This window comes from Penaeus chinensis, chromosome 16 (genome assembly GCF_019202785.1).
Source record: "Penaeus chinensis breed Huanghai No. 1 chromosome 16, ASM1920278v2, whole genome shotgun sequence".
Lineage (NCBI taxonomy): Eukaryota > Metazoa > Arthropoda > Malacostraca > Decapoda > Penaeidae > Penaeus > Penaeus chinensis.
In genome coordinates this window covers 36,792,597-36,805,096 of record NC_061834.1, presented here as the reverse complement: position 1 = coordinate 36,805,096, position 12,500 = coordinate 36,792,597, and the positions used below count along the sequence as shown (strand labels likewise).

General features: G+C 39.6%; 1 protein-coding gene across 1 annotated transcript in view; it reads left to right on the top strand.

The window, feature by feature from the left end:
- The window catches only part of LOC125033200 (nuclear pore complex protein Nup153-like), a 21,081-nt gene extending 13,256 nt beyond the window's left edge, over positions 1 to 7,825 (top strand). The window contains exons 9-11 of the mRNA XM_047624577.1: positions 1 to 1,929; positions 2,134 to 2,216; positions 5,437 to 7,825. The exon at positions 1 to 1,929 is cut by the window's left edge and continues 637 nt beyond it. Of these exons, the coding sequence (XP_047480533.1) occupies positions 1 to 1,929; positions 2,134 to 2,216; positions 5,437 to 5,524 (2,100 nt within the window). The 3' untranslated portion in view covers positions 5,525 to 7,825. The remainder of the gene's footprint in view (positions 1,930 to 2,133; positions 2,217 to 5,436) is intronic.
- Positions 7,826 to 12,500: the final 4,675 nt, after the last annotated feature.

The following is a 12,500-nucleotide window of genomic DNA, read 5'->3' as shown; positions in this document are numbered from 1 at the left end:
AATAATGTTGTTGAGAAAACTAGTGTTTCACAAGGGTTTGAGGGCTTTGGTGGGGCCTTCAAGAAGTCAAGTGAAGAATGGGAGTGCAGTGTTTGTATGATCAGGAACAAAAATTCAGCTGAAAAATGCGTGGCGTGTGAGACTGCAAAGCCAGGGAAATCTTCATCCCACGGTATCCAAACTAATACATCTGTCTTTAGTAATACAGATCCTACCCCAACCATTACGGGTAATGGAACAGACTGGGGCTCAGCCTTCAAGAAGTCTAGCAATGAATGGGAGTGTGATATGTGCATGTTACGAAACAAAGACTCAGTGGACAAGTGTGTTGCATGCGAAACCCTTAGGCCTGGCAGCAAAGCGAAACAGGCCCCACTAGCTGAGTCAAAGCCAGTTGACGGAAGGGAGGAGAAGGCGAGTTTTGGGTTTGGCTCAGCCTTTGCCAAGGCCAAGGGGGAGTGGGAGTGCGATACATGTTTAGTTCGCAACAAAAGTGAAGCTACGAAGTGCATATCGTGTGAGACTCCTAAGCCTGGTGCTGCTAATATTTCTCAAGCCATAACAGGAAACTTTAAGTTTGGTGTAAATACAAATGACTCTTCTTCCACAAGTAGTAGTTTTAAGTTTGGTTTAGACAACTCACAGACTGAAGTAAAATCTAATAGTGGTTTTGCATTTGGGGTTAGTGCCAAAAGTGCTGAAGACAGTAATAGTAAAGAAAGCTCTGGATTTAAATTTGGAATTGCATCAGAGAAGCCTAGCTTAGGGACGGAATCTAGTAGTGAGAAGGACAAATTAAAGGAGAAAAGTGGAAGTGCCTGTAGTGGTATCAGTTTTGGCTTAAAGCCAGATGAATCCAAGGGCAAGCAGTTCTCTGTTCCATCGATGAACTTCACCTTTTCAGCTCCTAATACGCCTGCTAGTAGTACAGAAACTGTAAATACTAAACCTAGTTTCACATTCACTTCTGGGAGTGAAACTGCGGCATCCTTCAGCTTTGGAGGCACAGAAACAAAAGCTAAACAAGCCACAGGAGAAGGACAAACTAAAACATCAACAGAGATAAAACCAGCATCAGAGATTAAAAGTGGGAGTGTCTTGGATGTGTTGAAGGGGAAAGACACAAAGGCAAGTGAGGTGTTCAGCTTTGGCTCCAAGCTTGAGAAGGTCGATGGAGGTGTGCCAAAACCCTCATTCGCCTTCAACAATGCTGTGCCAGCCTCCACGAAAGTAGGTGATTCAAAGACTACAGACTCAGCTGTGCCAAGTGGCACTTTTACTTTTGGTGCTAATGGAAAAGAAAGCAGTGCAGGATCCACTACTGCCATTGCTACGGCTGCACCTCTCTTCACCTTTAGTGATAAGGGGTCAGGCGCTAGTACTGCACCTTCCTTTGCTTTCAATACTGCCCCTGCTAAGGAGGAGTCCAAGACCACGCCAGCCTTCTTTAGCGGGAAGAGAGAGAACTCAGACTCTAGTGAGCCTGCAAAGAAGAGTGTCTTTGGAGGGTCAGCCACCAGCATTAACAATGGGGTAGGTGCAACACCCTCTTTGTTTACCTTTGGTAGCAAGGAGAATAAACTGGCCTCTGGCCCAGGATTTTCAACACCATCAGCTACCCCAGCATTTGGGGCCCCAACTCCAGCATCCAATGCTACTCCCAACTTCCAATTTGGGAACAGCAATCCTCCTGCCCCAGCTGCTACAGCACCCCCAGCCTTTGGAAACCCTGCTCCGGCTTTTGGCAGTCCACCCCCAGCATTTGGCAGCAACAACAATAACTCAACCCCAAGCTTCACCTTCGGTCAGCCACCTGAGAAGAAGCCAAGCACAGGATTTGATTTCGGGCAGACCCCTTCCAGTGCCCCAAGCCAAGGATTCAACTTTGCAGCTTCAACCGGGGCGCCTGGTGTATTTCAGTTTGGACAGGTGAATCACATAAGAACTTTTTGTGTAGTTGATCCAAGTTAGGAAATGAGGATGTTAAATATGTCTGTTCATGTTCATTAACCAAGAAGTGAATTGGGTCCTATTATAAGTTACCTCAAAAGACTTCCTTTGTATTGAACTCTGTTGTGGATGATTTTAAAGTTTTCCTGCCTGAACAATTTCCTAACTTTTCTTATATTGCAGAGTCAAGCAAATAGCAGCCCTGCAAGTGGATTGTTCCAGTTTGGTTCAGGAAACACTCCTGTCCAACCAGCCCCCTCTTTTGGGTTAGTAATGACTGTTGTTGATTCCTGAATGCTCTTATTTGACAACCAAGTGATTTTGAATCTTAGTTCTTAATAGATGTACCTTAACTCAGTGTTGCTGGAAAAATGCTGTACTCATTTTTTATTCTTTTGTGAAATGTCTCCGCACATTGCCATGCCCATTGGATGAGAGAGAGAGAGTGTGTGTGTGTCTGTGTCTGTGTGTGTGTGTGTGTGTCTGTGTGTGAGTGAGTGAGTCTATGAGTCTATGAGTCTGTGTGTGTATATTTATATATACATACATATATTTTTATTAATGTTAATGTATATATGTTTAAATATGTATGTATGTGTATATATATATAACATATACATACAGATATATATATATATATATATATATATATATATATATATATATATATATATATATATACGTATACACACACACACACACCATCGTCGTCATCATCAGCCTGAATCAGCCTGAATCAGTACACTGCTTGATCTAGGCCTCTCCCAATCTTTTCCACTCATGTCTGTCTTGAGATTTTTGTTTCCAGTCTTGGCCACCATATCTCGTTATTTTGTTATGCCATCTTGTCATTGGTCTGGCCCTTGGCCTCTTTATGTTATCAATAGCTCAATCTGTTACTCTCTTTGTCCATTTGTTGTCCTGTCTCTGACATATATGACCTGCCCATTGCCATTTCTTTCTGATGCTCCTAAGTATACCTTCCACTTTTGTGTGTTCCCTGATCCATATCGCCCTCATCAAATCTCTTGGCTAATTCCCAGCATCACCCTTTCCATCCCTCTTTGGGCACTTATTAGTTTCCTCTCCAGTAATTTGGTTGTAATCCATGTTTCTGATCCATAGGTCATAACTGGGAGGATGCATTGGTTAAAGACTTCTTTTTAGACATAATGGCAAGGAGGCTCTTTGTATGCTACTGTGTCTGCCTAGACTGATACATCACTTTATTTCCTCTTCCCTAGAAGTGTTGGTCTGTACAATTTGCCCTAGATATATATATATACTTGTCCAGTACATCTAGTGCTTCGCCTTGTACACGTATCTGTTCCAATTGAACTCTACTTTTGAACATGATCTTAGTCTTTTTTTTTTTTTTGTTCATCCTAAGTTGATTTTCAGACTTTCTCTATTCAGATCATTTATTAATTGCTGCATTTCACTTGCAGATTTACTGAAGAAAACAATATCGTCTTCAAATCTTAGGTTGTTTAAGTATTTGTCTCCTATTTTGATACCTTTTCCGTTCCATTCTAGCTTCCTAAATATTTCCTTAAGGCAATCTGTAAACAGTTTTGGTGAGATGGTGTCGCCCTGTCTAACCCCCTTATTAATTGGTATTTTATCGGTTTACGTGTGGAGCTTGATGGTTGTTGTCCCAACTTTGTATATATCTTCTAATATTTTACAATATATCTCCTCTACTCCTTGTCTTCAAATAGCTTCTAATACTGCTGGTATTTGTAGAGAGTCAAATGCCTTTTCGTAATCAGTGAATGCCATACACAGATGTTTCCTATTTTAGGTATTTTTTCTCTTATTTGGTTGAGCGTGTGGATGTGGTCTGTTCTTGAGAGTCCACTGCGGAAGCCTGCCTGTTCTCTAGGCTGGTTAGAATCCAGACTGTTAGAGATTAAAGTTGTGATGGCTTTGGGAGCAGTTTGTAAGTAACTGAAAGGAGGCTTGTGGGTCGGTAGTTTTTTAGATCCTTTCTATATCCTCAATGTATCAAAATTGTTGTTTTTCCAGGCTTTTGAAATTTTTCCCTTTGAGAAGGCAATATTTAAAAAGATTGGCTAGTTTCATTGTTGCAATTTCTCCTGCATCTATTATCAGGTTTATACTAATTTCGTCTTCACTTGCCATTTTCCCTCTCTTCGTGTGTTTAAATGCTCTCTTTTATTTCCTGTTATGATGATATTTGAGGTCACTTGCCTCATTTTATTATTTGAGTATTGAATTTCCAAACATCTCTCTTCTTTTTATTTATAGTCTTTGTTAATTCAGCTAAATCTATTTTGTCCCTGTTTGACGATACTTTTGTGACCCTATGTTTTTGCATAAACTGTTTAGTTTCTACTGAAAGCTTGCTGGAGCTTTGCTTGTTGTTCTTACCGCCTACTTCAATTACAGCTTCCTTTATTATGTTATTGAACCGTTTCTTGATTTGGTCAATATCAAGATCTTTGAAGCTGAGAAGTGAATATCTGTATTGGGTGTTTTGGCTAAATTACACTGCTCTGGTCTTCAAGTTAAGCTAATTTTGGCTTCAGTTTTCATATGAATTTGTTCCTTTCCCATCTGAGGTGTAATTTAATTTGGCCTCTGGCCATTCTGTGGCCGCTGCCTACATTTACTCTATTAATAATTTTTTTTAACCCAATGGCGACGGGTCACGGCTATCGCCGTCATAACAATACGCCCGATGTGAGGCGTGCGGCTGTCCGCAGTGGCGCCGCGCCAAAACGCCCCGAGGCAATGATTCGACTTGATGTACCGAATTCACACGCTCAGAGTCGGCTCGCTGCCGCCGTTCGCCAGAGCGTAGAGTTTTTTTTAATTTTCTATACCCGGCGCCATTGGGTTAAGGGTTAAGTTAGACACCTCTCTAATTCTTGACATCAATCTGCTCCCTATAAACTTCATAAATTTACATGATAGCTGGCCAGTTCTTTATGTATATCTTCAGACAAGACATTGCCTACCTTCTAGGCAGTATCTTGCAGGAGCATAGTGATTGTTTCTAAAATATTTTACTATATACTCCATGTGCTCCCTAATATTGCCAATTTCCAGATCATGAGCCAGAAAATTCAGAATGTGCGCAGTACAGCCGTATACGTGTTTTTGTTCGTGTGTGTGTGTGTGTGTGTGTGTGTGTGTAATATATAATATATATATATATATATATATATATATATATATATATATAAATAATACATTTATTTATTTATTTATATATGTATGTATAGGAATATATATGTGTGTGTGTGTGTGTGTGTGTGTGTGTGTGTGTGTGTGTGTGTGTATGTGTGTGTGTGTGTGTGTGTGTGTGTGTGTGTGTGTGGAGAGCTATTTGGCCCTTAGCCTCCATCCCTGATTGTGATATACGTGTTTGTGTGTGTGTATGTGTGTATAATTTTTAGACTATTGCAGCATTATCCACACCTCTGAGACAATGCCTCCAACCTTCATTATCTATTGCAGTAGCGGCGGTGACAATCCCTTCAGTACCCCTGCTCCTCCTAGTGGTCGCGTCATGAAGAAGGCCGTGAGACGTACCCGCAAGCCGTGATGAGGGCACAGCAGCAGAAGGGTTTTCTTACCAAACGTGTCTTTAAATTATTTGTTCCATACATTTTATTTTTAATGGATTCTGGGTCTATTCCTCTGTTTCTGTTTTCATTATTTATAAAATGAAGGTCTTTAATAAAAAGAATTTATATATATATACACATGCTGTCGCTTAGGCTAAAAAGAAAGAGGTGCTTTAACAATGAGCGTTTTATCATTCTTTCACGCCTTCCTCCCTCTTTTCGTCCTCCCCTATTTCTGTTCTCTCTTATTTTAGCCTTTTTCCTTTGGCATTTTTCTAGTAATGTGCCCCTTTTTCAACTTCATTTTCCATGGTCATTCTGTTAAGATACTGGTCAAACTAAGTGCTTGATGTAGGAAAGCCTGATGTATTATTTGCTTTTATATTTTCTTCCTTATTGTGATACGAGAAGTTGAACTGCAAAGGTATCTTGATATATTGCTTAGAGATTCAGCTTTTTTTATTTTATTTTATTTTTTTTTTTTATTTTTTTTTTTTTTTTCTTCCCCTTTCCCATTTCTTATGTAACTTGAGTTGTTTTTTATATAAAATGTTAGCAAAAACTTTCTTAGTCCTAATAATAAAAAAAAAATGTATACCCAGTCAGTTGGACCTGATTTTTAACACTAAGAACAAAATTTTCAAAACCAATGTGGAGGGAATAATCACTCGAGGATTGATTGCTCTTTTTTTTTTCTTTTTGTTATTTACTGTGGTCGCTATTTTACACCAGTGACTGCTTCCAATGAAAGAGTGGGTATCTCATGGTTGGTACAATTTGGAATTTCAAATAGTTTTGTAGGAGCTCCATAGATACGTACATTAACATCACGTTGGGATCTGTGTCAGAGAATAAGCTACAAGTGTATATAGACTCGATATCCACCCTGGAGTGTAATCTACTATCATGCATCTCATCTTGTGTGTCTAACTAGAAGTGGTCTCTTAAAAGCTGTGAAACGACTTCTATGTTATACCTTTCAGCAGCAGGGAAGAGTGTCTAGTAATAAAAAATAAAAATATAAAAAATGTAAAAAAAAATGTGGCATTGTGTGAGGACTTTAGGTGTTAACATACCCCCCTCCCACACACTTGTGTATGTAAAACCTGTCAATTTGGATTCCACCAGTTTCCTCCCCCCTGGGACGTTGCAGCTAAATTTCACTTGCCTATGAAGGGCGGGTAAAGACGACACTTTCGTTTATTTTTTTACAGTGAAAGTTTAAAAAGTGGGAAAAGCACAAATTGGAATTAAAGGACATTAATGCAACATAAGGGTACCATGGGATGGAAAATTGCTTATGTTAGTATGTTTCCTTTTGCACAGGAATGATTATTTTGTTAATTGCTTCAATATTCACAAGAGACATGAAAGCCAAACATTTGGACTCCTGGCTCTTTCAATATGAAAAAAATATATATAAATATATCTAAGTGCTATGAACATTCTGTGTAAATACAGAAGGCCTATCAGGCCTATCTGGTAACATTGTTTCTGTTTCTTGTTAGGGAGAACCTTGTTGAATATTTTATATGCTGTGTCCATATTTGCTGGACGTGTTACTGTTCTCATTAGGAATGTTCATGGTTCTCATGTCGCACAGGTTTATTCCAACGTCTTGCTCTCAAAGGCTGTACATTTTTTAATAAATAAATAGTGCAGATAAAACTAGCATTTTATGTTATGGTGTTTGCTCTTGTGGGTGATATAGAGGCTCTGTCACAGTAGCCTGAAATACTTTTATGTTTTATATAATAGAGGTTACAGCCAGCAGTATCACCTGTGGGCGGAGACTGCCCCCTCATATCACCTAGCAACAGCATTCACCACCTGTAGTGTTGTTGCTCATGCCAGACGCAAGGCCTCTGCAAGATGCGGCAAGTGTGCGCTTATATGAATAAGTGATGTAAATAGAATACCCAGGCAGGCTCACTCCTTAAAACTGTACATGAACACTTCATCAGTGTAGAATACTTGACGGACATGCTGCGTGTGATTTTTGGAGGGTGTAGGCGTGACCTTGTGCCGTGTGGCTGGTTGTGAGATGCGGAATCTACCGCCCCTTGTCTTGTCCTGTCTGTTGGATCCTTGAGAAGTATATAATTGTAATTAGCTCTATGATTAATATTATTTTATATTGATGTGACTTTGACATGTACAAAGCCGTGAAGTGTGAGTGTGTGAAGGAAGGAGTTAGACTGCTCAGTGTATGTGTCCTCGGTTTTGCATTACTAAGTGTGAGCGTGAAATGTTCAATAAAAGAGCATTCTATACTGCAACTTGTGTTTTCTCTACCTTATATTTAACTTTGCTAATTTTTATTCTCAATTCAGGTATAAGAAAATGTAATGTTTGTCTATGCCAAGCAAGTTGTATTGGATTTCTTCATTATTATAGTTCAGAGAAGTTATGCAGTTTGAAATGTTTTCCTGAATATTTCCATGTATTGTACATATTTATTAGAATCCTAATAGAAATCACAAGTTTCCTGTAATACATATATATATTTATTTTATATATATATATATATATATATATATATATATATATATATATATATATATATATATAAATTACAAGACTAAAGATAATCAATTATATAAAGACCTGTTTAAATTTTTGCAATTACATTCATACAATTTATATAAATTTGCAACAGGCTTTGAAAACTTTTTGTCTTAAAGTATAAAAGTTAATATTACAACTGCATCTTTCATACTGCCATTATGTACTCAACTTGCCACTCCTCCAAGACATTGCATATTTGAAACTAAATGACCATTGAACTTAAATACCACAGGCAAATATTTGTCACGACTTTTAAAAGAGGACTTGGTGTCTCAGCTCTGACCCTTAATGATAACTATATATGATTGTAAATAGATGGGGCAAGTCTCTCAAAAAAAGATAAAAAATTGCAGTTCTGCCATAAGATTTTAAGAGAATTTAGAATAATTTATATTCCACTGGCAGACCTATTATGTTGGCCTTTGCACCTGGGAGTATCATCATAAACCTGAACAACAATCTGGATCGCACCAACATTCAATTTGGTCTATATGACAACACCGCCCATCATCATGTTGAGGTAACGAATTAAAGGCATAGTAGTTTGTAAAGGGAACAGCTGACTCCTATTGTTTTGCACTTTGCAGGGCAGAATACAGATAGTGTAGTTTTATGAGAAGGGATCAGTAAAACAAAATTTAATGTTTGGTGACTAGGCGGTATAAACTTTTTTCATGTTCCCCCAATACCTTGCTCGTCAATGTGTGTGTGTGGGGGGGGGGGGGGGGGGGGTGTAGGAGACGGGGACGTCCAAGCTCCGGCCTATTGCTATGGTCTGGATGTGCCGCTAATGACCCTAGATGTTGACGCATCAGAAAATTTGGATAACAGGAGAAAGGCACAGTTAATAAAAACGAAAACAAGGTAAACAGGATAAAGAAATGGCTAATATTATTATGAATGAATATGTAGGTGAACGATAAAAGTCGATAAATAAGCAGAACGAGTATAAGATAATATTTAAAAAAAAAAAACAGAATTTGAATAGATTCTTCAAATGACTGTATGTATGTATGATATTTGTGGAAAAAATATAATTCATTTGATGTTTTTTTTTCTTTCTTTTACAGCTCTATGATAATATTGATAATACTGATAACAACAACAACAATAATGATAATAATAATGAATATGATAATGATAATGATAATAATAATCATAATCATAATAAGGATAATGAAAATAATGATAATAAACGTAACAATGATAATAATAATACTGAAAATAATAATAAAGTAACAACAGTGATAGTTATAATAATAATGATAATGATAATAATAATAATAATAATGATAGTAATAATAATAATAACAATAATAATGATAATGATAATAATGATAACAATAATGATAATATTGAAAATAACAATAATGATAGTTATAATAATAATGATAATTATAGTAATGATAATAATAATTATAATAAAGATAATGATAATAATGAATATGATAATGATGGTGGTGGTTTGGTTTGCGAAGTTCTAGCTTCGCCCGGGCCTTCTAAATATAGCCCGGCCTGTGTCAGCTTTTTACGGCTGTCTCTTTGAGTTGTCTGACACTCGGTGCTTACCGTGGCGGCGGGATTGACAGCAGGCGCTCCTGCCGCCATGGTGTAAGCATTTCGCTTAGCCTCTTTACCAGCACGGCGGCTGTTGTGGGCGGTCCATGTTCAGGAATTGTGTATGGTCACAATTTTCTAGGTAGTGGACTAGTGTGGCGTTCGGCTCGCCGCAGTGCTTGCAGCACCTTTCATCGCGTTCAATTGTTGGGATAATCTGCCATGCACAGTGGTAACCTAGGCGCATTCTGTGAAGAATGACTTCGGTACCTCTGTTGCTTACTTCAGAGAGTGCCAGTGGTTCATAGCCTGTGGCGTCTGAGTACCAGCTGGCCGAGGGGGAGGTTCTCGTTTCCTCTCTGTGGAGCTGCCGTAGGAAGGTACGACCGACCAAGGCACACTTCTCCATAAGTAATTTTCGGCTCGGTTTTATCGTCATGGGATTTGGGGGCATACCCCTGCCAGCGACGGTTAGTCTGTCAGCAAGCTCGTTCCCTCTGATGCCGATGTGGCTTGGGACCCAGTTGATGATAATTCTTCTACCCTGAGCAAGAATTCTCTGTGCCATTGTGAGAATCGTGGTCAGTAGGTAGATGTTGTCTGTGGGTGAGCTGTGCTGAAGACAGTCAATGGCTGCCCTGGAGTCTGTGTGTATGACCACGTGTCCTTCCCTTAAGGACGCGTGGCCTAGGGCTCCCATGATTGCAACTGCCTCTGCCTGTAGCGAGGAGGCGTTATCTGTTACCCTCATGGATCGCGTGGCATCCCTTGCTGCAAAGCCGGCGCCTGCAGTGTGGCTCAAGGGATCGACCGATCCATCCGTGTAGTATGTTCTACTACCCGGAGGAGTGATGGCTGCAATGACCCTGTGGGCTTCTGCCTTTAGGCTAGGCATGGGGTATAGGCTCTTTTTCATTGACAGGCTCATTATGTTGAACTCTATCAGGCTCAGTGCCCACGGCGGGGCTTCGGGAAAGTCGGGGTGGGGGGAATCCATGCCCTTAGCAAGAAGCTGATGGCGTATCAACACCCTGGCTGTATGAGACAGCCACGAGTTGTTTGAAACGAGCTCGTTGTCTTGTTCGAGGCATCTGACTAATTTTTGTCTTAGGCTTGTGTTCCTGGGAGCCTGGATGACCTTTGACAGGAATTGTGTTGCCGTTAGATCGATTCGTGAGTCCAGGGGGAGAAGGTTTGCCTCCATCAGGAGGTTGAGGACCTTCGTCATCCTCGGGGCACCCAGAATGATCCTGGCAGCTTCATTTTGGACTGTTTCTAATTTGTCTGTGTGCTTTTTCTTTGCAGCAATTAGAGCGACTGAGGCATAGTCCACAATGGGCCGGACAGCATGTACATAGAATGATCTTAGTACTTTGTGTCTGGCCCCTATGCGTCTCCCAGTCATTGCTCTCATGACGGACAGTCTTGCTTTGGTTCGGTCAACCAGGTACTGGACCTCCTTATGGAAGGAGAGGGTCCGGTCTATCCTTACCCCAAGGTATATGTAGTCCTTGACCCATTCTAATTCCACTCCCTGGATTTTCAGTCTTGTGCCTCGAACTCTGTCTCAGAGCCATGGCTTTGAATTTGGCTGCAGTGATCTTTAGTCCTGTCCTACAACACTCCTCTGACACGAGGTCCAGACAACGCTGGGCTTTATTCTGGCTGCGTGGTCCAGTGGAGGTGATAGCGAGATCGTCTGCATACGAGATGATCTGGCACCCCACTGGGAGGTTTATGTTGAGGATGCAGGATATTAAAGTGTTAAATAGGGCTGGACTGAAAACCCCACCGTGTGGCGTTCCATTTTCGAGCGGCATGTGCTGCGATAGGTGACCCTGGAATTTGACATTGGCAGTCCTGTTCCTGAAGTAGTCACCTATCCAAGCCAAGAGCTTTCCTCTGATTCCCTTCTGGATCAGGCTTTCCTGAATGGCAAGTGGACTTGCCAGTTCAAAAGCCTTCTCCAGGTCAAGGAATACCACCACAGCTGGGCCCTTGCTGATTGTGCTTAAGAGCGTGGCTATGCTGTGTGCTGTGCCCATGCCCCTTGTGAACCCGTGAAGGTGTTCGTGCGGGGGTCCCGTTTTCCATTGAAGCCAGTTTAGTATCATCCTCTCAGCCGTCTTGGCCAGGCAGCTGAGCAGAGAGATGGGGCGGTACTTCCCCGGCTCCTTTGTTTTTGGGACGGGAACTATGGTAGCCTTCTTCCAACTCTGGGGTAGAGTGGAAGTTTCCCAGGACTTGTTGATGAGTTGCAAGAGTGCACGCTCACCTGCTAGTCCTAGGTGGGAGATAATGTGGTACGAGATCCCATCAGAGCCCGGGGCTGTGTTGGAACTGGTTTTATAGGCTTTCCTTAGTTCCCTCAATGATAATGATAATAATGATAAATTATGATAATGATAATAATGGTAATGCTAATAGTATTAACAGTAACAATACTAGGGAAAATGATGATATTAATGATAATGATAATAATAAGAGTAATAATAATAATAATAGTAATAATAATAATTATAATGATAATAATAATGATAATAATAATAATAGTAATATTAATAATAAAAATAATAATAATAATGAAAAATGATAATGATAATAATGGTGATGATGATGATGATGATGATGATAATAATAAAAATGAAAAATAAATATATTATTATTATTATTATTATTATTATTATTATTATTATTATTATTATATCATTTTTATAATTATAATATTAAAAACATTAGTAATAATGATGTTGATAATGAAAACAGTAACAATAATCATGATAACATGAAAAACAATGATATTTACAAGAAAATAATGATAATGATAAT